The sequence below is a fragment of the Zea mays genome, chromosome 5, assembly GCF_902167145.1.
Source record: "Zea mays cultivar B73 chromosome 5, Zm-B73-REFERENCE-NAM-5.0, whole genome shotgun sequence".
NCBI lineage: Eukaryota > Viridiplantae > Streptophyta > Magnoliopsida > Poales > Poaceae > Zea > Zea mays.
The window spans coordinates 147,018,277-147,042,755 of NC_050100.1; the positions used below are offsets into that span (position 1 = coordinate 147,018,277).

General features: G+C 44.5%; 1 protein-coding gene across 1 annotated transcript; it reads right to left on the reverse strand.

Moving 5' to 3' along the window:
• Positions 1-21,942: 21,942 nt before the first annotated feature.
• On the reverse strand, positions 21,943-24,033 carry LOC100282285 (prefoldin subunit 6). The gene is given in 5 exon segments (NM_001368946.1): positions 21,943-22,274; positions 23,325-23,385; positions 23,487-23,611; positions 23,710-23,780; positions 23,858-24,033. Coding segments are annotated over 5 exon segments (399 nt in total). The 5' UTR covers positions 23,952-24,033; the 3' UTR covers positions 21,943-22,226.
• Positions 24,034-24,479: the final 446 nt, after the last annotated feature.

The following is a 24,479-nucleotide window of genomic DNA, read 5'->3' on the forward strand; positions in this document are numbered from 1 at the left end:
GGTAAAATCATGCATGTTTGGTACCAATACTCCATGCATGAATTTTATTTTATCTTCTGATATGCACTTTACGTGTTTACTTTGTAGATGATTCCATATTGGTGCGCCGCACATCCTCTGTGCTGGGAGCAGATGGTGGATAGGTGGTGTTCGGCTGAATGGGACGAGGCGCACAACGCTAGCCAGGAACGGCTTATGATGATGCAAGGTCCCTCCCACCACCAAGGCAGCCGGAGCCTGGGCCAATATGCAGAAGCATGGGTACGCCCTCTTTTTTATTTAGGTATATAGCACTGGATTAGATATTATTTCTAACTATCTCATTGGTTTTCTTGCAGTCGGCGTCACATGGTGGTCGGCCTTGCTCCACCTTCTTGGCCTATGCTATGGCCCATAAGGGCAAGGCGACGTCCGACGTCACCTACAACCCGGATGACGGGCCTGAGGCCTACACCAACCCCGCCGTCTACAGCCGCCTTCATGACTACACCGCCATGGCGCAGGAGGTCCATGGCCCAGACTAAGATCCAAGCACCGAGCCGATCGACCCCGATGTGCTCATGAGGGTCGGAGGAGGCAAGAGACATGAGCGGTACTGGATTGCCGACGGGGCAATCGACTCGTCCTCCACTCCCACTCTGTCTCAGGTGAGAGCAAGGAGCACGAGCTCGAGTCCAGCCATACAACCTCGGTACGACAGCTCACAGCATCGCATATAGCAACTCGAGGTTAGTGCTTCTATAACTCGTCCTTCCTTGAGTTATATACTCTCTTTGAGTTACTATAACGTTGGCTTGTAATATTACAGACCCAACTAGAAGAGATGGAGGCGAGGATGATGGTGGAGCGGGAGGCGGAGCGGGAGGCTCGCCTGGCGGCTGATCAGAGGATGGCGGAGATGTTCCAGTACATGCAAAGCTTTGGCGCCGCACAGGGTTTCGCTCTGCCACCTCCATTGTTCCCTGCAGTTGACCCTGCTCAGTTCCATACTCCTATGAGTATCAAAATTGTAGTTACATGTTGATAATGCATATGGTATAACACATGTAATCTCTTCTCTATGCAGGGCCAATCTGGGGCGGCATCCAACAACCCTCATGAAGGGTTTAGCCCAACGCAGCACCAGACCAACCGCCCACCTCCATGAGTGCCGAGTTATGTTTTTAGTGTTTCGAACACAAACTTATGTTGAATACTTGTCAGAGCTTGTGAACTTGTGTTGATACTTCTGAACTTCTGAACTTATGTCAGTATTTGTGTTAATACTGTTTGTGTTGAGAACCTCTCAACTTATGTCAGTATTTGTGTTAATACTGTTTGTATTGGCTATTTATGATTGTGATGATATCTGTGATGTAAATATGTGATATATGTGATGTATATGCGATATCTTTTGTTTGTTTGGATGGAATATAAAAAACAAAGAAAAAAGGTGCCTACTGGTCACTTTGACGAGTGTCCAGATCATAGCACTCGACAAAGAACCAAGACCTGGGCACCGGTATAGGTTCTTTGCCGAGTGCCACCTGGGACACTCGGCAAAAAACCTGACATGGGGACCCTCTCTCGCGGGTTCTTTGCCGAGTGTCCCAGGTGGCACTCGGCAAAACGTGTTTCTTTGTCGAGTGCTGTCGGGTAGGCACTCGACAAAGGTAACTCCTTTGCCGAGTGTCACCGGGGACACTCGGCAAAGACGTCGTCTCCGTCACCCAACGCCGTAACGGCTGCTTTTCTTTGCCGAGTGCCTCTGGCACTCGGCAAACCTCTGCCCAAGAAAAAGTACTCGGCAAAGAAAGCTTTGACGATGCACTGTGTGTCGAGCCCTCTTTGCCGAGTGCGACACTCGGCAAAACCTTTGCCGAGTGTTTTCAAAGCTTTGCTGAGTGCTTTAGGCACTCGGTAAAGACGGCGATTCCGGTAGTGTGAGACGCCCTCGGCCTCCACACACACGACCATCACGCAGGTTCAGAGGCTGAACGGAAATCACACAACTTACAACATAAATCTTTCAGCCAAACTACGTAATGCGTGTAGTGAAGTGAAGTGGCAAAGAGTGTATTTTAAGTGGAGGAAGGCATAAGACCGAGATAGAACATCTGAAGTAGGTGGAACATAAGAAGACTAAATTTCAGAATGCAGCATGTCCCTTTGTCCGAAAAAGTAACTGAGAAAACTAAGGGGTGTTTGGTTTGATGACTAATTTTTAGTCTCTATAATCTATTCTATTTTAACCTCTAAATTATCAAATGTGTCTGTATTTAATAATTTAGGGACTAAAATAAAATAAAATAAAATAGAGTGAATAAAAATTAATACCTTGAACCCAAACACTGTCTAACTGCAGTAAAGTGTCCGAAAAAGTAAGTGAGAAAATTAACTGGAGTCACTTGAATCAGATCTTCGCATGTGTATCGCAGTGAGACCGAGCGAGATTAGCACGTCACAGCATAGGGGCAAAAAGCAACGCGTACTATACGTTCCGTGTCTAACTGTCTAATTTTATATTCATCTTCTATATTCATTCTTTACCGTGATCTCTTTCTCTCATCTATAACTCATTTCTCTCGGAGAGCGTCCTTTATATCTCGCTGGAGAGAGTCTAAAAACTGAACAGTTCACGGAAGCAACACAAGGCGCGGCTGAGGGCATGATGGCTGATCCGCTTTGAGCTTAACTGACGATCCACCGGCTCGATTGCAAAGGACAGAAAAGGCCGGCTGATGGTGAGGCGAGCGCCACTTGTGCGCTCAACCGAGTGGCTTTTCATCTTGCTTCTGTTGAGAAACCCTAATGAAGAGTTATATAGGCAAATACCGAATATAGCCCTGAGGGCTATCGCGTCTCTATATATAGAACATGTACCCCTTATATGGAATATAGAAGAGAAAGAGGTCAGAGGCCCAACCCTACATCGTGTCTATTGTGTTTCCTCTGTCGTGCTAATGGCAAGGGAGACGGGTACTCTATAGCTTCTTGCGCCTCTACTGCTGATGGGAGGGAAGGGAGCAGATATGGTGATCCGTGGTGACGTAGTTCTCAACACGTTATCAGCACGCTCTACCTCGACGTTGCTGCGAGATCAGATCTGCATCAACTCTCCGTCAAACCGGCAGGTCTCCGGCCTAGCCGAACTGTCCTACACGACAGGCTTCGATTCCCCTCTACACAGCCGAGCGGTATGTTTTGAATCTATTATTCGCTGTGAAAATCGAAGAACAAATTGAGTTGTAGAAAGTGGCGAAAAGATCGCTGCGGTAGTGGCTCATCCGTATGCTTCGATATATCTTTCTACTATTTTGTGATCCGTATCGGAAGAAAAAAAGGACAACACCTACCACGACCGCCGTCAGTGCTCGCGTATAGCTTGCCTGTGGCCTCATCGGCCAGCCACGAGCCGTTGCATTCCGTTGACTATGCAAAGCCACTTTGGCCGCATGCGTTGCAGCAGTTGGCCATTCCCTGAAAGACATGCGTGGTTAATCGCCCACTCCGTCATGAGCGCGGAGAGAGAGGAGCGAAAAAAAAATACATGCATGCACCTAGCCGCAGTCATGGCAGTTAGGCTGACGGAAAAAAAAAAGTGACGGGCAGCAGGATCCTTGCATGCACCTGCATGGCTGCATGCATGCATGCATGATGAGTGCATAAAAGGAAATGAAAATTCCTTAAGTGCATATGGCTACACTAATAAACAAAAAAAATACGGATGCTAGCTTGTGAAAGGACGGATCTCGTTGATCCGGGAGTGAGATTTTTTATAGTTTTTCCTATAAATTTTTGCTGAATTAATAAAACTTTGGTACAATATTAATATATGTGCATGCTCTATATTATTTATTCAATTTAATTGCACATTACAAATTGAATAAAGCATATTTTATGTTGTGATTTCTATTTAAATTAATTATTTTCTGTCGCAAATAATTAATTAAAAAACATATGCTTAAATATAGATAAACATACTTTACATCTGATGTGTTATGTTCATGCATTAATTCTGGTTTTTTTCTGCTTTTATTTCTCATAGTAAATAATTAGCAGAAAATTATTAAAACGTGTGTGCAGACTATACTGCGTAGACTCGGATCGCTCTAAATATTTATGATGTGTTGAGCTTTTAGACTCACGTCGAGCGATTAAATTGTATAATGGGTACTCAGACACGCCGATCAGGCTGCGTTGGTAATCGGCTGAGTTATGACATTAGCTGAATATTGACTGCGCCCTGGCAACACGACACAATATTTGTGCTGTTCGAACTTGGTTGCGTCATGTGATTGCTATGTCGCGCTCTCCATTAATCGGATCGCTCTCGTTGAGTCGGACCGCCATCGTCGAGTCGCATATTTTTTGCATGCCCTGTAGGCACTGTCTGTCTGCCACGAGCCACGATTGCGCCTGTTGCGGATGTTGCGTGGTTTTATCGTGTACCCCAATTACCGAGTCATAATTGTGCCTGTTGCGCTTATTACGAAGGCTTGCTATACGGTCGTAGCCCTGATGGCCGCACACGCGTTGACGCCAGATACTCTAGAGCTTGTACTCGCGTGGATTGTGGTGGGTTGTTCAAGCCCCTAAAGTCACATTATGCGCAACCTTCGTAAACAATTTTGTTTAGCTCTATATTTTATTTGCTTGTGTTCTGTGGCATCATATATTTATTTATATTGCCAAGTGGCCATAACAATTATATCAAGCTCTATAGTGCTTGAATAATCTGGGAAATTAAATTGAAATACAATGAAACACAGATAAGTTAAATCTTTGCTCTCTACTCGTGCATAAAGTTTTACCCGAAGTAACCTGAAGAAATTCAATATTAATGCATGAAAGCCTTTTTGGCACAGAAAACATCACAAATTGGGATTTTATTAGTAAGCAATAAGACCTTATCAGATGAATAAATGCTAGAATCTCAGTCATACATTGCTCAACCAGATGTTGGCACATTGCTATTTGTCGTTGAACGTCATGAAGCGAACTTTGAGATAAATGGCTAGTACCTTAGCAACACGAAGTTGCGAGTACATCGAAAGGTAATTCTGAGAATTTTTTCACAATGTTTGTGTGCAAAAAACATTGTGTGTTCCCGTCGAACCACTTTACTCGTTCTATCTAGGACCTATATGCTTGTGTTGCATACATCTCTCATAATTGTAAATAATTATAGTCGTTGAATTGACTTGGGATAGTCTTTTGACTGGTATGGTATACAGTAAGCCAAATGGTAAAGGTCAATACTGAATGGAAATAAAATTGGGGTTTATGTAGCAGAACTACATTGGATTTCACCCCTTGACATGCTTACCATAATCTATATATGATCTACCAGAAGTAAGAAGAGTAGAAAAAATAGCCATGAAATCCCACATCAACACAGAGCTTAAAGCTAAATTAGGCATTAATATGTCCTTAGTCCTTGGCACCAGAAGAGCCATAAGTCTTGACCACGAGATTGTAAGTGGTGATAATTTGTGATAAAAATATAAAGATCTTATGGAGACTTGTTGCATTCTCCCTAGTCATGATGACTCCTTCGTATGAGAGCAATATTATCTGTTGTTGAAGACGGATCCTAGGCGGACACCAGTCCTATTTCATTCTTGCCAAGCAGTTATCACCATTTTGCTTAGTCTTAGCAATCAGGTGTTTTTTCCCAGATAAAACGAATTCTTGGCCTTGTATGTTCTATTTCAAAGCTTCTCTTTTTGGTGAACAATGAAGAGATCGAAATAATGCTTTATAGAACAAATTGGTGTATAATATGAGGAGAAAAGTTTGCCCTGTTGACAGCTTACGCAACAAATATTTGACTGTTGTTATAAGTTCTCTCTCAAAATTATAATAGCTAAATGTTGCATTAACCGATACCCAATTTCAGAACGGTATGAGTAATTGGGTAAACCATGGGCAATATATAATAAAATGAGCTGGACTATACATCTCTGCATATAAAAATCTTTGCTTGGCAGCATTGGCCTGATGCCGTGCACTTTACTACCAATATAAGCACACACATTTTTCCTATGTGCCTCAAAGCACAATACAACCAGTGAATGTCCTTGTGAGCGCTAGACCCTGATGGTCATTTTACTTGTTGATCTGAAGTCAGTTAATGGCTCCAAACGACGAATGATATGCATGAGCCCCTGAAGGATCCTTATGAATAAAATAGTGTTGTGCATATTAGTCTAAATCTTAATGATTGACTGTGCATTTGGTAATAATAACAATAAGTTTGCAGAATTGTAACCATGAAGCAACTTGTTGTTGCGTGTCTCGCTGGAAGTTGAGACTAACCCTTCATGTTGAAGGACAAATATGTAGTATTCATGCCACTACATTAATCTAAGTCCAAAGCTCACTGCACAAAACCCCTATCTGTAATGTGCGTAAGATTTCTCAAATTAATCACCACAATAGCATACATTGGCTACAACTGGATGATTGTGGTTGGGGATTTTATCTGTATGCTTTTAGAATATCTCGGTATTAGGGGGAGGAATGCCCATATAATGTAATGCCTCAATATTCTATTAAACGCACAAAATCCAAACTGAACCTGTCGTTCGGTGTGTACTCCTATGTATATGGAGTTTGCCAGAAATCGTTGAGGAGTAACCATATTGGTCTGAATGTTTCTACCTGATGTAGATGTGGATATACCCGGGATTAATATCATATCCACATTTGACTTATTGGCATTTGATCTATTCTCGGGGACACCTGCGAATATGATCCATCAACCTTAGTCAAAGCATATGTTCTGATTGCAGATTCACGTGGTCTGTGATAACTCTCCTCCAATTAATTCACCCTACTGGTGATTTGCCTCACGATAGGTTCATCTTGATGATGAAGTTCCTAGCAATGCGCGCAATATCATTGTGCTGGGAATATGGAACAATGAATCTTTCGTTTTGGGAAATGGCGAAGATCATTATTAAATGTGGGAGACAAATATGTCGACACCTATCTTGCCCCTCTAGATTGCAAATGGATCCAAAACAAAGTCCTAGGCATGAGTGCTTTAAGCTCTCTTATCGGGTCATTGATAAATGCAATCGAGGCTGAACCAATAATCGCAAAATGAAAGTCACGAGCTTGAAGTTCGGACATTTATGGGCACTATTGAAATAATGTGTGGTGAATGCGATGGTTCAAGTGGTCTTGTGAGAGACCCATCCCACGTATGTGTTGAATAAACACTGTTCCGCTATGTAATATATCTGGCAAATGGCATGAATTAAATTATGCAGTTAATAGGATTCTGAAGATCCGTCATGAGATCCTAGGAGGATCCATATCTTTGAATTATAAATATGCAACATATAAATCTCATACCGAATAATACATTCCTGACGAATTAACACTCTTCTATGTAGAGAGAATATCTCCTAGATGAGATTATAGTTCCTTGATGGAACCTTTCCAGAAGAAATAAAGTCTGTGTTGAACACCAAAGTTTGATAATCCCTATAAAGGGATAAAGACCCATACAGACCCGAAAAGGAATAAGATGAGGTACCAAAGGACTTGAAGTTCACCGAATAAGCACATGTGCATTCCACGAGTTTTACTCATGGTATTTTCCACTTGATGTGGAATTACGGTATCCTCTAAATCCCCGATGGCAGAAACCTATATGGTTTAGGTGTTACTGGCAAAAATATCCCCATTATGCTAGAATGACAGACTATAACGATGTATCTGGTCGATGAAAAATCCCTGATGGATTACGATCTTTGGTGGACTTTTGTTACACCATCATAGATGTTGCAATGGATGAACGCATGTAACGATGTGTCATATTTAGAATATGTACTATTGCAACTATATTATCCCCTAAGTCCTATATAAGGACATGTTACTTGCTTTGCACAACTATGTATAAATTGTGGTGTAAGATAGAAAATGATAGCACCCCAACCTCGTCCATTCTCGTTATTCCAGATGAACAATGAGATATATATCTTGAAGAATATGCTTGAGTTATGAGGGATAACGACTTTGACATATGTCATCGTCAGGGGGAGCGAATGCTTATATTGATCACAATCGTGTGACAATAAATGTCATATTCTATGCCCTGAAGGCGTCAGCTTGATGATCAATATGTGAACCTTTATGGAAGTTTCTATCAAATATGTAGATCTAGTCGATCGAACACCACTAGTCGAAGTGGCTTATTTATGTTGATACGTGCACTTACCTCGTGTATCCTAGAAGTGAGTTGAGGTGAAGTTCCTGAAATAATCTTTGCAAGAATATGCAATCTGTTTGTTAAATCTATATGTGCATATACTTCCAGAAGAAAATATTTTGCCATATTGATACAGTTTTGCAAGGAACAGGGGGAGCACATTTCTAAAGTTAGCCTTTGTAGAAGATTCGGTAGAATCTAGATCCCAGAGGATCGAAATCTGTCCCGATGACAGCTGTTGTACTCTTTTTCCCTTGGTGAGTTTTCTTGAAGTCTCTCACATGAGGTTTTTAACGAGGCAACAAAGTGCAAATGCAATTTGTATCACCATGCACTCTTTCTCCATATTTTCCCCACTCGGTTTTTTGGAGTTTTAACGAGGCATGTGTTGGTCGAGGTATTCGCCCAAGGGGGAGTGTTGAGAAACCCTAATGAAGGGTTATGTAGGCAAATACCGAATATAGCCCTGAGGGCTATCGCGTCTCTATATATAGAACATGTACCCCTCATATGGAATATAGAAGAGAAAGAGGCCAGAGGCCCAACCCTACATCGTGTCTATTGTGTTTCCTCTGTCGTGCTAATGGGAAGGGAGACAGGTACTCTACAGCTTCTTGCGCCTCTACTGCTGATGGGAGGGAAGGGAGCAGATCTGGTGATCCGTGGTGACGTAGTTCTCAACAGCTTCCATTGCGCAGCTTCTTGAGCACGGTAAAGTAAAATCGTGCAGAAGAAAGTGGAAACCCAAGCAAACTGGGCTTCTACAGCCAAGATTATTGGCCCAAGACGTCCACGTACCACGACCTGGCTGATCATCTAAATAGATAAGTGTTGTGGGCTTGTGCCTTTGTTTGGCCCAAACACGTCAGCTCATGCTCATGTCTGTCAAAGTGTCAATACGGCACTCTGAAAGGGAATTAGGCTTACACCTAGTTCCTAAATAATTTTGGTGGTTGAATTGCCCAACACAAATATTGGACTGACTAGTTTGCTCTAGTGTATAAGTTATACAGGTGCAAAAGGTTCACATCTAGCCAATAAAAAGACCAAGTGTTGGATTCAACAAAGGAGCAATAAGACAACCGAGGGCACCTCTGGCTGGAGGCACCGGACTGTCCGGTGTGCACCGGACTGTCCGGTGCGCCCGTAGACTTCGTCTTCCACCCTTCGCCAGAGGACTTCGACTTCAACCCTTCGCCCTCGGGAATTCGCGGAGGCCGGCGCGCTATAATTCACCGGACTGTCCGGTGTGCACCGGACATGTCCGGTGCGCCAACGAACCGCAGCCTCCTGAACTCGCCAGCCTCGGGTTCGCGCGGCAGCCGCTCCGCTATAATTCACCGGACTGTCCGGTGTACACCGGACTGTCCGGTGAACCACGGAGCAACGGCTACTTCCGCGCCAACGGTCACCTGCAAGCGCATTTAATGCGCGCTCTGCGCGCGCAGTCGGCAGGCGCGCCCATACCGTTGCACCGGACAATGAACAGTTCATGTCCGGTGTACACCGGACATCCAGGCGGGTCCACATGTCAGAGCTCCAACGGTCAGAATCCAACGGCAACGATGACGTGGCAGGGGGCACCGGACTGTCCGGTGTGCACCGGACTGTCCGGTGCGCCATCGAACAGAGAGCTCCCAGCAACGGTCACTTTTGGTGGTTGGGGCTATAAATACCCCAACCACCCCACATTCATTGCCATCCAAGTTTTCCACTTCTCAACTACTACAAGAGCTCTAGGCATTCAATTCTAGACACATTCAAAGAGATCAAATCCTCTCCAATTCCACACAAAACCCTAGTGACTAGAGAGAGTGATTTGTCGTGTTCATTTGAGCTCTTGCGCTTGGATTGCTTCTTTTCTTTCTCACTTGTTCTTGAGATCACAACTCCATTGTAATCAAGGCAAGAGGCACCAATTGTGTGGTGGCCCTTGCGGGGAAGTTTTGTTCCCGGCTTTGATTAGAGAAGAGAAGCTCACTCGGTCCGAGGGACCGTTTGAGAGAGGGAAGGGTTGAAAGAGACCCGGCCTTTGTGGCCTCCTCAACGGGGAGTAGGTTTGCAAGAACCGAACCTCGGTAAAACAAATCTCCGTGTCTCACTTGCTTATTCGCTTGGGATTTGTTTTGCGCCCTCTCTCTTGGACTCGTTTATTATTACTAACGCTAACCCCGGCTTGTAGTTGTGTTTATATTTGTAAATTTCAGTTTCGCCCTATTCACCCCCCCTCTAGGCGACTATCAATTGGTATCAGAGCCCGGTGCTTCATTAGAGCCTAACCGCTCGAAGTGATGTCGGGAGATCACGCCAAGAAGGAGATGGAGACCGGCGAAAAGCCCACTACAAGCTACGGGAGCACTTCATCGGAAGAGTCCCGCACCAAAAGGAGGGAGAAGAAGAAGAGCTCCTCCAACAAAGGGAAGGAGAAGAAATCTTCTTCTCACCACAAAGAGAAGAAGGAAAAATCTTCTTCCCACAAGCCGCATCGGAAAGGCGACAAGCACAAGAGGATGAGGAAGGTGGTCTACTACGAGACCGACACTTCATCAACTTCTACCTCCGACTCCGATGCGCCCTCCGTCACTTCTAAGCGCCAAGAGCGCAAGAAGTATAGTAAGATCCCCCTACGCTACCCTCGCATTTCCAAACATACACCTTTACTTTCCGTCCCATTAGGCAAACCACCAACTTTTGATGGTGAAGATTACGCTAGGTGGAGCGATTTAATGCGATTTCATCTAATCTCGCTCCACAAAAGTATATGGGATATTGTTGAGTTTGGTGCACAGGTACCGTCGGTAGGGGATGAGAACTATGATGAGGATGAGGTGGCCCAAATCGAGCACTTCAACTCTCAAGCAACGACGATACTCCTCGCCTCTTTAAGCAAAGAGGAGTATAACAAAGTACAAGGGTTGAAGAGCGCCAAGGAGATTTGGGATGTACTCAAAACCGCGCACGAGGGAGACGAGCTCACCAAGATCACCAAGCGGGAAACGATCGAGGGGGAGCTCGGTCGGTTCCGGCTTCACAAAGGAGAGGAGCCACAACACATGTACAACCGGCTCAAGACTTTGGTGAACCAAGTGCGCAACCTCGGGAGCAAGAAGTGGGATGACCACGAAGTAGTAAATGTTATTTTAAGATCTCTCATTTTTCTTAATCCCACTCAAGTTCAATTGATTCGTGGTAATCCTAGATATACTAAAATGACCCCCGAGGAAGTTATCGGGCATTTTGTAAGTTTTGAATGCATGATAGAAGGCTCGAGGAAAATCAACGAGCTTGGCGACCCATCCGAAGCCCAACCCGTTGCATTCAAGGCAACGGAGGAGAAGAAGGAGGAGTCTACACCAAGTAGACAACCAATAGACGCCTCCAAGCTTGACAATGAGGAAATGGCGCTCGTCATCAAGAGCTTCCGCCAAATCCTCAAGCAAAGGAGGGGGAAGGACTACAAGTCCCGCTCCAAAAAGGTTTGCTACAAGTGTGGTAAGCCCGGTCATTTTATTGCTAAATGTCCTATATCTAGTGACAGTGACCGAGGCGACGACAAGAAGGGGAGAAGAAAGGAGAAGAAAAGGTACTACAAGAAGAAGGGCGGCGATGCCCATGTTTGTCGGGAATGGGATTCCGACGAAAGCTCAAGCGACTCCTCCGACGACGAGGACGCCGCCAACATCGCCGTCACCAAGGGACTCCTCTTCCCCAACGTCGGCCACAAGTGCCTCATGGCAAAGGACGGCAAAAAGAAGAAGGTTAAATCCAACTCCTCCACTAAATATGAATCTTCTAGTGATGATAATGCTAGTGATGAGGAGGATAATTTGCGTTCCCTTTTTGCCAACCTTAACATAGCTCAAAAAGAAAAGTTAAATGAATTAGTTAGTGCTATTCATGAAAAGGACGACCTTTTGGATTCCCAAGAGGATTGTCTAATTAAAGAAAACAAAAAACATGTTAAGGTTAAAAAGGCTTATGCTCTAGAAGTAGAAAAATGTGAAAAATTATCTAGTGAGCTAAGCACTTGCCGTGAAATAATTGACAACCTTAAGAATGAAAATGCTATTTTAAATGCTAAGGTTGATTCTCATGTTTGTGATGTTTCATTTTCCACTCCTAGAGATAATAATGATGATTTGCTTGCTAGGATTGAAGAATTGAACATTTCTCTTGCTAGCCTTAGAGTAGAAAATGAAAAGTTGATTACTAAGGCTAAAGAACTAGATGCTTGCAATGTTACAATTTCTGACCTTAGAACTAAAAATGATATGCTGCATGCTAAGGTTGTAGAATTAAAATCTTGCAAACCCTCTACATCTATCGTTGAGCATGTATCTATTTGTACTAGATGTAGAAATGTTGATATTGATGCTATTCATGATCACATGATTTTAATTAAGCAACAAAATGATCATATAGCTAAACTAGATGCTAAAATTGCCGAGCACAACTTAGAAAATGAGAAATTTAAATTTGCTCGTAGCATGCTTTATAATGGAAGACGCCCTGGCATCAAGGATGGCATTGGCTTCCAAAGGGGAGACAATGTCAAACTTAATGCCCCTCCTAAGAACTTGTCTAACTTTGTTAAGGGCAAAGCTCCCATGCCTCAGGATAACGAGGGTTACATTTTATACCCTGCCGGCTATCCTGAGAGCAAAATTAGGAAGATTCATTCTAGGAAGTCTCACTCTGGCCCTAATCATGCTTTTATGTATAAGGGTGAGACATCTAGTTCTAGGCAACCAACCCATGCTAAGTTGCCTAAGAAGAAAATTCCTAATGCATCAAATGATCATGCCATTTCATTTAAAACGTTTGATGCATCTTATGTATTGACTAACAAATCCGGCAAGGTAGTTGCCAAATATGTTGGGGGCAAGCACAAGGGTTCAAAGACTTGTGTTTGGGTACCCAAAGTTCTTGTGTCTAATGCCAAAGGACCCAAAACCATTTGGGTACCTAAAGTCAAGAACTAAAATTGTTTTGTAGGTTTATGCATCCGGGGGCTCAAGTTGGATACTCGACAGCGGGTGCACAAACCACATGACAGGGGAGAAAAGGATGTTCTCCTCATATGAGAAAAACCAAGATCCCCAACGAGCTATCACATTCGGGGATGGAAATCAAGGTTTGGTCAAAGGTCTTGGTAAAATTGCTATATCTCCTGACCATTCCATTTCCAATGTTTTTCTTGTAGATTCCTTAGATTACAACTTGCTTTCCGTTTCTCAATTATGTCAAATGGGCTACAACTGTCTATTCACTGATATAGGTGTCACTGTCTTTAGAAGAAGTGATGATTCAATAGCATTTAAGGGTGTGTTAGAGGGTCAGCTATACCTGGTAGATTTTGATAGAGCTGAACTCGACACTTGCTTAATTGCTAAGACTAACATGGGTTGGCTCTGGCACCGCCGACTAGCCCATGTTGGGATGAAGAATCTTCATAAGCTTCTAAAAGGAGAACACATTTTAGGATTAACAAATGTTCATTTTGAGAAAGACAGGATTTGTAGCGCATGCCAGGCGGGGAAGCAAGTTGGAGTCCATCATCCACACAAGAACATCATGACGACCGACAGGCCGCTTGAGCTACTCCACATGGATCTATTCGGCCCGATTGCTTACATAAGCATCGGCGGGAGTAAGTATTGTCTTGTTATTGTGGATGATTATTCTCGCTTCACTTGGGTATTCTTTTTGCAGGAAAAATCTCAAACCCAAGAGACCTTAAAGGGATTCTTGAGACGGGCTCAAAATGAGTTCGGCTTGAGGATCAAGAAAATTAGAAGCGACAACGGGACGGAGTTCAAGAACTCTCAAATTGAAGGCTTCCTTGAGGAGGAGGGCATCAAGCATGAGCTCTCTTCTCCCTACACTCCACAACAAAATGGTGTAGTGGAGAGGAAGAATCGAACTCTATTGGACATGGCAAGAACCATGCTTGATGAGTACAAGACACCGGACCGGTTTTGGGCCGAAGCGGTCAACACCGCCTGCTACGCCATCAACCGGTTATATCTTCACCGAATCCTCAAGAAGACATCATATGAACTCCTAACCGGTAAAAAGCCCAACATTTCATATTTTAGAGTTTTTGGTAGCAAATGCTTCATTCTTATTAAAAGAGGTAGAAAATCTAAATTTGCTCCTAAAACTGTAGAAGGCTTTTTACTTGGTTATGACTCAAACACAAGGGCATATAGAGTCTTTAACAAGTCCACTGGACTAGTTGAAGTCTCTTGTGACGTTGTGTTTGATGAAACTAACGGCTCTCAAGTAGAGCAAGTTGATCTTGATGAGATAGGTGAAGAACAGGCTCCATGCATCGCGCTAAGGAACATGTCCATCGGGGATGTGTGTCCTAAGGAATCCGAAGAGCCTCCAAGTACACAAGATCAACCATCCTCCTCCATGCAAGCATCTCCACCAACTCAAAATGAGGATGAGGCTCAAAATGATGAAGAGCAAAATCAAGAAGACGAGCCACCTCAAGATGATAGCAATGATCAAGGGGGAGATACAAATGATCAAGAAAAGGAGGATGAGGAAGAACCAAGACCGCCACACCCAAGAGTCCACCAAGCAATCCAACGAGATCACCCCGTCGACACCATCCTCGGCGACATTCATAAGGGGGTAACTACTCGATCTCGGGTTGCACATTTTTGTGAACATTACTCGTTTGTTTCCTCTATTGAGCCACACAGGGTAGAGGAAGCTCTCCAAGATTCGGATTGGGTGGTGGCGATGCAAGAGGAGCTCAACAATTTCACGAGGAATGAGGTCTGGCATTTAGTTCCACGTCCTAATCAAAATGTTGTAGGAACCAAGTGGGTCTTCCGCAACAAGCAAGATGAGCATGGTGTGGTGACAAGGAACAAAGCTCGACTCGTGGCCAAAGGGTATTCACAAGTCGAAGGTTTGGATTTTGGTGAAACCTATGCACCCGTAGCTAGGCTTGAGTCAATTCGCATATTATTGGCCTATGCTACTTACCATGGCTTTAAGCTCTATCAAATGGACGTGAAAAGTGCCTTCCTCAATGGACCGATCAAGGAAGAGGTCTATGTTGAGCAACCTCCCGGCTTTGAAGACAGTGAGTATCCTAACCATGTTTATAGGCTCTCTAAGGCGCTTTATGGGCTCAAGCAAGCCCCAAGAGCATGGTATGAATGCCTTAGAGATTTCCTTATTGCTAATGGCTTCAAAGTCGGCAAGGCCGATCCTACACTCTTTACTAAAACTCTTGAAAATGACTTGTTTGTATGCCAAATTTATGTTGATGATATTATATTTGGGTCTACTAACGAGTCTACATGTGAAGAGTTTAGTAGGATCATGACACAGAAATTCGAGATGTCAATGATGGGGGAGTTGAAGTATTTTCTAGGATTCCAAGTCAAGCAACTCCAAGAGGGCACCTTCATTAGCCAAACGAAGTACACTCAAGACATTCTTGCTAAGTTTGGGATGAAGGATGCCAAACCCATCAAGACACCCATGGGAACTAATGGGCATCTCGACCTCGACACGGGAGGTAAGTCCGTGGATCAAAAGGTATACCGGTCGATGATTGGTTCATTGCTTTATTTATGTGCATCTCGACCGGACATTATGCTTTCCGTTTGCATGTGTGCAAGATTTCAATCCGACCCTAAGGAATCCCACCTTACGGCCGTAAAACGAATCTTGAGATATTTGGCTTATACCCCTAAGTTTGGGCTTTGGTACCCTCGGGGATCCACATTTGATTTACTTGGTTATTCGGATGCCGATTGGGCGGGGTGCAAAATCAATAGGAAGAGCACATCGGGGACTTGCCAGTTCTTGGGAAGATCCTTGGTGTCTTGGGCTTCAAAGAAGCAAAATTCGGTCGCTCTTTCCACCGCCGAAGCCGAGTACATTGCCGCAGGACATTGTTGCGCGCAATTGCTTTGGATGAGGCAAACCCTGCGGGACTACGGTTACAAATTAACCAAAGTCCCTTTGCTATGTGATAATGAGAGTGCAATTAAGATGGCCGACAATCCCGTCGAGCATAGCCGCACTAAGCACATAGCCATTCGGTATCATTTTCTTAGGGATCACCAACAAAAGGGGGATATCGAGATTTCTTACATTAATACTAAAGATCAATTAGCCGATATCTTTACCAAGCCACTTGATGAACAATCTTTTACCAGACTTAGGCATGAGCTCAATATTCTTGATTCTAGAAATTTCTTTTGCTAAGCTTGCACACATAGCTCACTTAAATACCTTTGATCATATCTCTTTTATATGCTATGACTAATGTGTTTTCAAGTCGATTTCAAACCAAGTCATAGGTATATTGAAAGGGAATTGGAGTCTTCGGCGAAGACAAAGGCTTCCACTCCGTAACTCATGCTTCGCCATCACTCCGAGCAACTCTCTTGTCTTTGGGGGAGAAATGAGCATCAAGGAAAAGGACTTCATCCTTGGGGGAGAGAATAAAAGCTCAAACGCAAAAGGACTTCGTCTTTGGTATAATCTTAACTCATTTATTTATGACCAAAGGGGAAGATTGCACTTACAGGGCTCTAATGATTCCGTTTTTGGCGATTCATGCCAAAAAGGGGGAGAAATGAGCCCAAAGCAAAAGGACCGCACCACCACCACCAAATTCAAAAACTTAGTGCTTTCCAAAAGTCTTTATCATTTGGTATCCTATTGTGTTCAAAAGGGGGAGAAAGTAGTATTTCAAAAATGGTATATCAAAACCCTCTTGAACACTAAGAGGTGGATCTCTTTTAGGGGGAGTTTTGTTTAGTCAAAGGAAAAGCATTTGAAATAGGGGGAGACAATTTCAAATCTTGAAAATGCTTTGCAAACTCTTATTCATGTACCTTTGACTATTTGCAAAAGATCTTTGAAATGGATTTACAAAAAGAATTTGCAAAAACAAAACATGTGGTGCAAACGTGGTCCAAAATGTTATATAAGAAAGAAACATTCCTTGCATATCTTGTAAGTTGTTATATTGGCTCAATTCCAAGTAACCTTTGCACTTACATTATGTAAACTAGTTCAATTATGCACTTCTATATTTGCTTTGGTTTGTGTTGGCATCAATCACCAAAAAGGGGGAGATTGAAAGGGAATTAGGCTTACACCTAGTTCCTAAATAATTTTGGTGGTTGAATTGCCCAACACAAATATTGGACTGACTAGTTTGCTCTAGTGTATAAGTTATACAGGTGCAAAAGGTTCACATCTAGCCAATAAAAAGACCAAGTGTTGGATTCAACAAAGGAGCAATAAGACAACCGAGGGCACCTCTGGCTGGAGGCACCGGACTGTCCGGTGTGCACCGGACTATCCGGTGCGCCCGTAGACTTCGTCTTCCACCCTTCGCCAGAGGACTTCGACTTCAACCCTTCGCCCTCGGGAATTCGCGGAGGCCGGCGCGCTATAATTCACCGGACTGTCCGGTGTGCACCGGACATGTCCGGTGCGCCAACGAACCGCAGCCTCCTGAACTCGCCAGCCTCGGGTTCGCGCGGCAGCCGCTCCGCTATAATTCACCGGACTGTCCGGTGTACACCGGACTGTCCGGTGAACCACGGAGCAACGGCTACTTCCGCGCCAACGGTCACCTGCAAGCGCATTTAATGCGCGCTCTGCGCGCGCAGTCGGCAGGCGCGCCCATACCGTTGCACCGGACAATGAACAGTTCATGTCCGGTGTACACCGGACATCCAGGCGGGTCCACATGTCAGAGCTCCAACGGTCAGAATCCAACGGCAACGATGACGTGGCAGGGGGCACCGGACTGTCCGGTGTGCACCGGACTGTCCGGTGCGCCATCGAACAGAGAGCTCCCAGCAACGGTCACTTTTGGTGGTTGGGGCTATAAATACCCCAACCACCCCACATTCATTGCCATCCAAGTTTTCCACTTCTCAACTACTACAAGAGCTCTAGGCATTCAATTCTAGACACATTCAAAGAGATCAAATCCTCTCCAATTCCACACAAAACCCTAGTGACTAGAGAGAGTGATTTGCCGTGTTCATTTGAGCTCTTGCGCTTGGATTGCTTCTTTTCTTTCTCACTTGTTCTTGAGATCACAACTCCATTGTAATCAAGGCAAGAGGCACCAATTGTGTGGTGGCCCTTGCGGGGAAGTTTTGTTCCCGGCTTTGATTAGAGAAGAGAAGCTCACTCGGTCCGAGGGACCGTTTGAGAGAGGGAAGGGTTGAAAGAGACCCGGCCTTTGTGGCCTCCTCAACGGGGAGTAGGTTTGCAAGAACCGAACCTCGGTAAAACAAATCTCCGTGTCTCACTTGCTTATTCGCTTGGGATTTGTTTTGCGCCCTCTCTCTTGGACTCGTTTATTATTACTAACGCTAACCCCGGCTTGTAGTTGTGTTTATATTTGTAAATTTCAGTTTCGCCCTATTCACCCCCCCTCTAGGCGACTATCACACTCATCGACCCTCTTTCCTTAACATAACATTGTTATTGTTTGATTTCTTCGAAATCATTCACGGTAGCAATCATTATTGTTTAGTACAATCTCCATTTTAAATTATAAATCGTTTTTTATGTTTTCATTAGTTCTTATTGTATATATCTAGACATAACCTCTCTATCTATCAATATATATATAGATAACCCAACGGTATCATCCGGTTCAGACGCACCAGGTTCGGGCAGCTATAAAAACACCCCTAGGCTACCAGGGATTAAGTTTTAGCGGCGGCGGTTCCCTCGGGTGTGCGAGCGGTGGCGATCTCGGGGGTGAGCGGTGGTGGCGCCCCGAGGCGGACGACCCACGATGGCACTCCTAAGGCGGGCGAGCAAGCGACGGCAGCACTCCCCCAGGACTGAGCGACGACGACGCTCGCGAGGCGGGCAGGCAAGCGACGACGGCGCTCTCGAAGCGAACGAGCGGCGGTGGCGACCACGATAGACGCGAGTGGCTCTGACGGTCACATGAGGAGCGGTCGTCTCTAGCGATGGTGGTCACGCGAGGCGTAGGTGGCTCTGGCGTCCTTCGATAATCAACTCCTTCGATCCAGTGGCCTCGGCAGTGTCCTCCGACGACCTGCTCCAATCCTTTGTTTCTTTCTATAAAGATTATGTTTTTGCACGATATCAACCATTCAACTTTTGCGTGTATGTTGTTGGAACGAAAATGTCATTGAAAATTTGTGCGCATGCAATGAAAACTCTCGAGACATGCCATAATTTTTGGATCTGCATAAAAATAGGAACTACATGCATGTACCTAGTGTTTGCCATAATGTTTAGATCTACCAAAAAAATAGGACTGCATACATGTGTCTTGTGGGGGACGCCACTAAATGCATGTTCCTAGTGGAGGGACAACATACAATCACGTACATATTTTTGTGTCACTTTGTATACATATATATACCAACATCAAAATGTTTGCAGCAACTTTCAGGTTGGATCAGTATTTTACGCTCATAACTTCGGATTTTACGCTCAAAACTAAAGTTTTTACGCTCGAACATGGAGATGCGTCCACCGGTGAACCACATGTTAGATTGTTACGCAGTGTATCGCATTGGATAAATACCTACACCGTGTAGTATAATTAGTATCAATATATATCATAAACTAGTTCTTACGAGACTAACTGCATGGTTGTTTGAGCGATCCTATATTTATGGAGAAAATAAAACATTTAAATAAGATCTTGTTTCCATGCATGTCAATCTATTTCCTTTCATCGCACATTCCTGTCATCCTAAATTTGTGCGCATTCAGCAGAAAATAAATGTTTTACGCAGTATACCAAATTGCATATATATCTACACCGTGTAGCATCATTAGTATCAGTATATGTCATAAACTAGTTCTAACGAGCCTAGCTGCATGGCTATTAGAGCGATCCTATATTTATGGAGCCATCCATTTTTGCGCGTATGCAGTGGAAACGAAAATATCATCCAAAATTTGTGCGCATACAATGAAAATTCTCACGATCTGCCATAATTATCGGATCTACCGTAAAATAGGATCTGCATGCATGCGCCTGCGCGTGTGGACGTGGTCCAGTGGCTCGGCGGGGGTTTATGCTATCTATATGAACTTATTTACGCTATTTTTATGAACTATTTACGCTATTACGCAAAAAACCACAATTTATGGTGTGTGTCCCACGCGGTTGGTTGGATGTTAAACGAGGAGTTGACTGACGCGTGGGGGAGTTTTGACCTGGTGCATGGTGGGGGGCCACACCCGACAGCCTGGCGTGGGTGGGCATGCCGGCGCCGTCCAGCCAAGTCGCAGGGTGGTCGACTAGGACTTACCCTAACTATTGGAAGCCCTAGGCTCCCAATATATCCACTCATAGTTTATATATTTGGAGCTCGGGCTTCTAATAACTAGAGAAAGTCTTGGTCTAAAGGTGCCTTTCGATCCAACCGCAACAACTATCTAGGCCCCACCGTCTATAAAAGTCGGCCAAGACTACCATAAATTAGGTTTTTCGACGATGTCGACAACACGTGGCGCAGATGGCTTCGGCGGTGGCGCGAGGGCCAGCGGTGACGTGGGCGGGCTGTGAGGGTCATCGGCGGCATGACGGCAAGGATCGGTTGTGGGCGACGCGTGGCTGGCTTCGGCAGTCGTGCGTCCTCCCGCGATGACCTACTCCTATTCGGCGCGTCTCAGGCGTCCTCTAGCGGGAACCTCCTCTGATCCATGGCCTCGGGGCGTCCTCCCGCAACGACCTCCTCGAATCCGGTGGCCTTAGGGGAGTCCTTCGGCCATGACCTTCTCCGATTCGTGTTTATGCCTTTCATGGTTATGTTTTATGTCTACTACTACACTATTTATTCATTCCATTGAGGATTTTATGATGATGAATACGACGTCTCTCATATGGCTTGGTTTTTTTACGGTAACCACCTGAATTCGTGCATGCTTGTTAGTTGTTACGAGGATGTGACATCACGCTGACTATTGTAACAACATTGAGATTTTTACGCATACCCATGTCACTATTTATGCTCAAAAGTGGGGATTTTTATGCTCAAATCTGGGGTGCGCCCACTAGTGTCCCGCATGCCATATTTTTCGCGTACACAATGAAAAGGAAATCGCATGATTTACGGTGTCCGTAACTACCATAAAAATGAAATCACTTAATCTACTCTCCTAATGAAATCCCATAATCAACTCTCCTGAGTCTTTCTATCTCACTCTCTATCTTATTATCAGTTTTCAAACTCTACTATAAACAATGCAACCTAGAGTGTAAAACAATGTTTTGTACGACTATATACACGATCTACTGAACATGGCCTCATAGATGGGACTGCTTGCTCCTTAATCTGATGTAATCCGTGCAAAAATTCAGATGCGCCATAAGACAACACTAGTAAGGGCATGTTTGGTTCAATTGTGGCTATGAAAAAACTGTCATAGGATGTGGGATGTGAAAAAAAACTATTATAGACTTCAAAAAAAGGAAAGCCATTTGGTTGAATTAGCTCTGAAAGCCCGATGAGCAAACGCCACCGCTGTCGGTTGGAACGATGGAGAAAAAAAACGAAACAGTATTTCCCACTTATACGTGGCAAAAGGGTAACATTTGACTATTGGCTTTTGGAAGGCAGAAGCCACGACCAAAAGCCAAATCAACTCACTCTAAAAACCTTAGGTGAAGCGTGTGATTGGCATGGGCCCACTCAAGCAATGAAAGTCATAAATTCAAGATGAAGCCTAAGGCGTTGACAAACATCCCTCGCATAAATATTCGATTGAGAAGTAAACATGGGCCAATAATACAAAAGAGATACTGATAACTACATCTTCTACAGTTCTACTAGAGGCACACTTTTATACTAGGGCATACAGAATAGCCTAGTATTTCACTAGGAACCGTTTTTCTTTCTTTTTCGTTGTGGAGACGAGAACATCAGACACCTGATTCCTCCCCACAAAAAAAAACCTGGAGGGAATTGGGATGAAATGAAGCATGGCCTTGGACTAGTTGCAACCAACAAACAGTTGTCTAAGCCTTAGCTTGTACAGCCTGCATCCTCTGCTGCAACTTGAATATCTGCATAGGGAAAGATAAGAAGATGAATCAAAGAAATGCCCAACTTAGCTACAGAAACTTTTTTGACCAGCCATATCTTAAGGGCCACGGCCGAGTTATAGCATCAAACAAATGTAAATAACCAAACACAGTTTTATCAAACGTGGCTTGCTTGTGCGTGACAACCAAACACCACTGCATATGTTTACACTAGCTTGGGTTGTGCTACACACGGTCTCTAATGCTAAACACCAATCAAGCTAAGGCTAATGCAAGCAAACCAATCAGACCCTAACTAAAAAGACCATGCGTAGAGAAAGCATGCACAGCATTATATTCTGTTCTCTGAAATAAAAACTATACTTGGACATTGTCCAACGCAAAAACAAGACGATTTTTTCCACCTCCTGTGTTGTGAGGCAGTCAAACAAAACTCATTGAACTTTCCAGTTTTGCATGGCCAATTGAATCTAATAAGCCCTAGCACTTTATCATAATACAGCACTAGAACTATAACATGTTATCCAGATCCTACCACGGTGAACTATTCTTCGCCAGATTTGTTTGTGTACACAGTTTTATACTTTTATGTTTATCACAATTGTCGGATGTCTAATTAAATACTCCCCCCGACCCCAAATTTAGGTACACCTCACATTCTTCCAAATTTAAGTACACCTAACATGCCAATGGAGATATTAATTCTGGCAAACATTGGTGTGCAATATAGTCATTGTACCACTACCAGGCACCTTAATTCTTGTGCCCAAGCACAACTGCGCTCAAATTTGGGATTTTCGGGAGCATGCTTTAATTTCCACACAAAGGATATTATAACAGAAATGGTACTGGCAACTATGATTCTGAAAAGGGTAAACATCTGGAATGTTCTGAATAAACAGATATTATAGTGGATCACAAAATCACAAAGATGGCATATCATATGATGTCTCTCAGCTAGTGAACTCGAGTCAAATTCAAAATATTTGCACAGATAATTAATTGCAGACACCAAATTTTGTATAGCACCTAGTAAAAGTTACAGTAAAAAAATAAAGGGCAATAACATACCGATTCCTTCTTGCTGTTTTGCTTTTCCTCCAAGTCTTTGAGCGCCCGATCCATCCGCTTCCTGCAAAATAGGCAGTTCCACAAGGTGAGCACAAGAACACGAATTTTACACCGTGAGCTGATGAATGAAACCACAAAGTAGGCCAGCTGAAAGCGACTGACAGCTCTGCGGAGATGTACTCGATGCGCTTCTTGACGTTGGCCTTGGCCTCAGCGAGGTCCTGCTTGACCAGCACCGGTCCGATGAGCTTGTACACGTTGGCCCCATCGCTGAGCAGCTCCAGCTCCTGCAGGCAGCCGCATCCACGAATCGAATAAGGCACTCACGGCGAAGAGATCGCCAAAACCTTGAGAGTTAGAGGGTGAGGAGGCGCGGGGCGCGTGCCTTGAGGACGAGCTCGTTCTCGCCGACCTGGATGGTGTACTGCTTGCGGACCTGGTGGTTCTTGGCGATGTCTGCGGAAGGAAGGAGCAGCGGAAGTCAGAGGAGAGAGAGCTAGGGACGGGGGTCTGGGGCTAGGGAGAGCGCGTGCCTTTCTGGATCTTGCTGAGGGCGTTGGCCTGGACCTCGAGATCCTTCTGCATCTCGCGGACGGCCGCCGGGGTCGACGACGACGACGACGCCATGGCCTGCCTGCTTTCCTCCGCCGCCGCCGCCGGCTACCGCGACCGCGAGTGGGAGTAGAACGTAGATGCGGGTTTGGGCTTTCTACGCCTATGTCTGTAATAAGCATTGCTTTCTTTACGTGGGCCAGGCTACGAATGGGCTTTCATGGGCCAGAAAGGCAAGTGAGCTTGGCTCTCGTGGGTATCGGACCGTCTGGATTACAACTCGGCCCACTACATACAATCCCAAGGAATGGACCATGGATCTCCCAAGAGGCCGAGAAGAGAAGATATGGTCCCGTGTTGATTGCAGTTGGCAATTGCTGCAACACGCAACTGAATGGACCCCCATTCCCGGATTGATAGAAGAAAGTTGGGTTGAAGGAAATCTAACGGATGGTTTTCCGCCAATGATTGAAGTGATTATAATAAACGAAAGTATATCGCCATTTGTGCGAGGTCAGTCAGAAGAGTAGGAAAGCTCCAAGAAGTCGCAACTTGTGATTTACGCGAAGGATCATGGATATCGGGACGAGTGGAGAAGCTGCA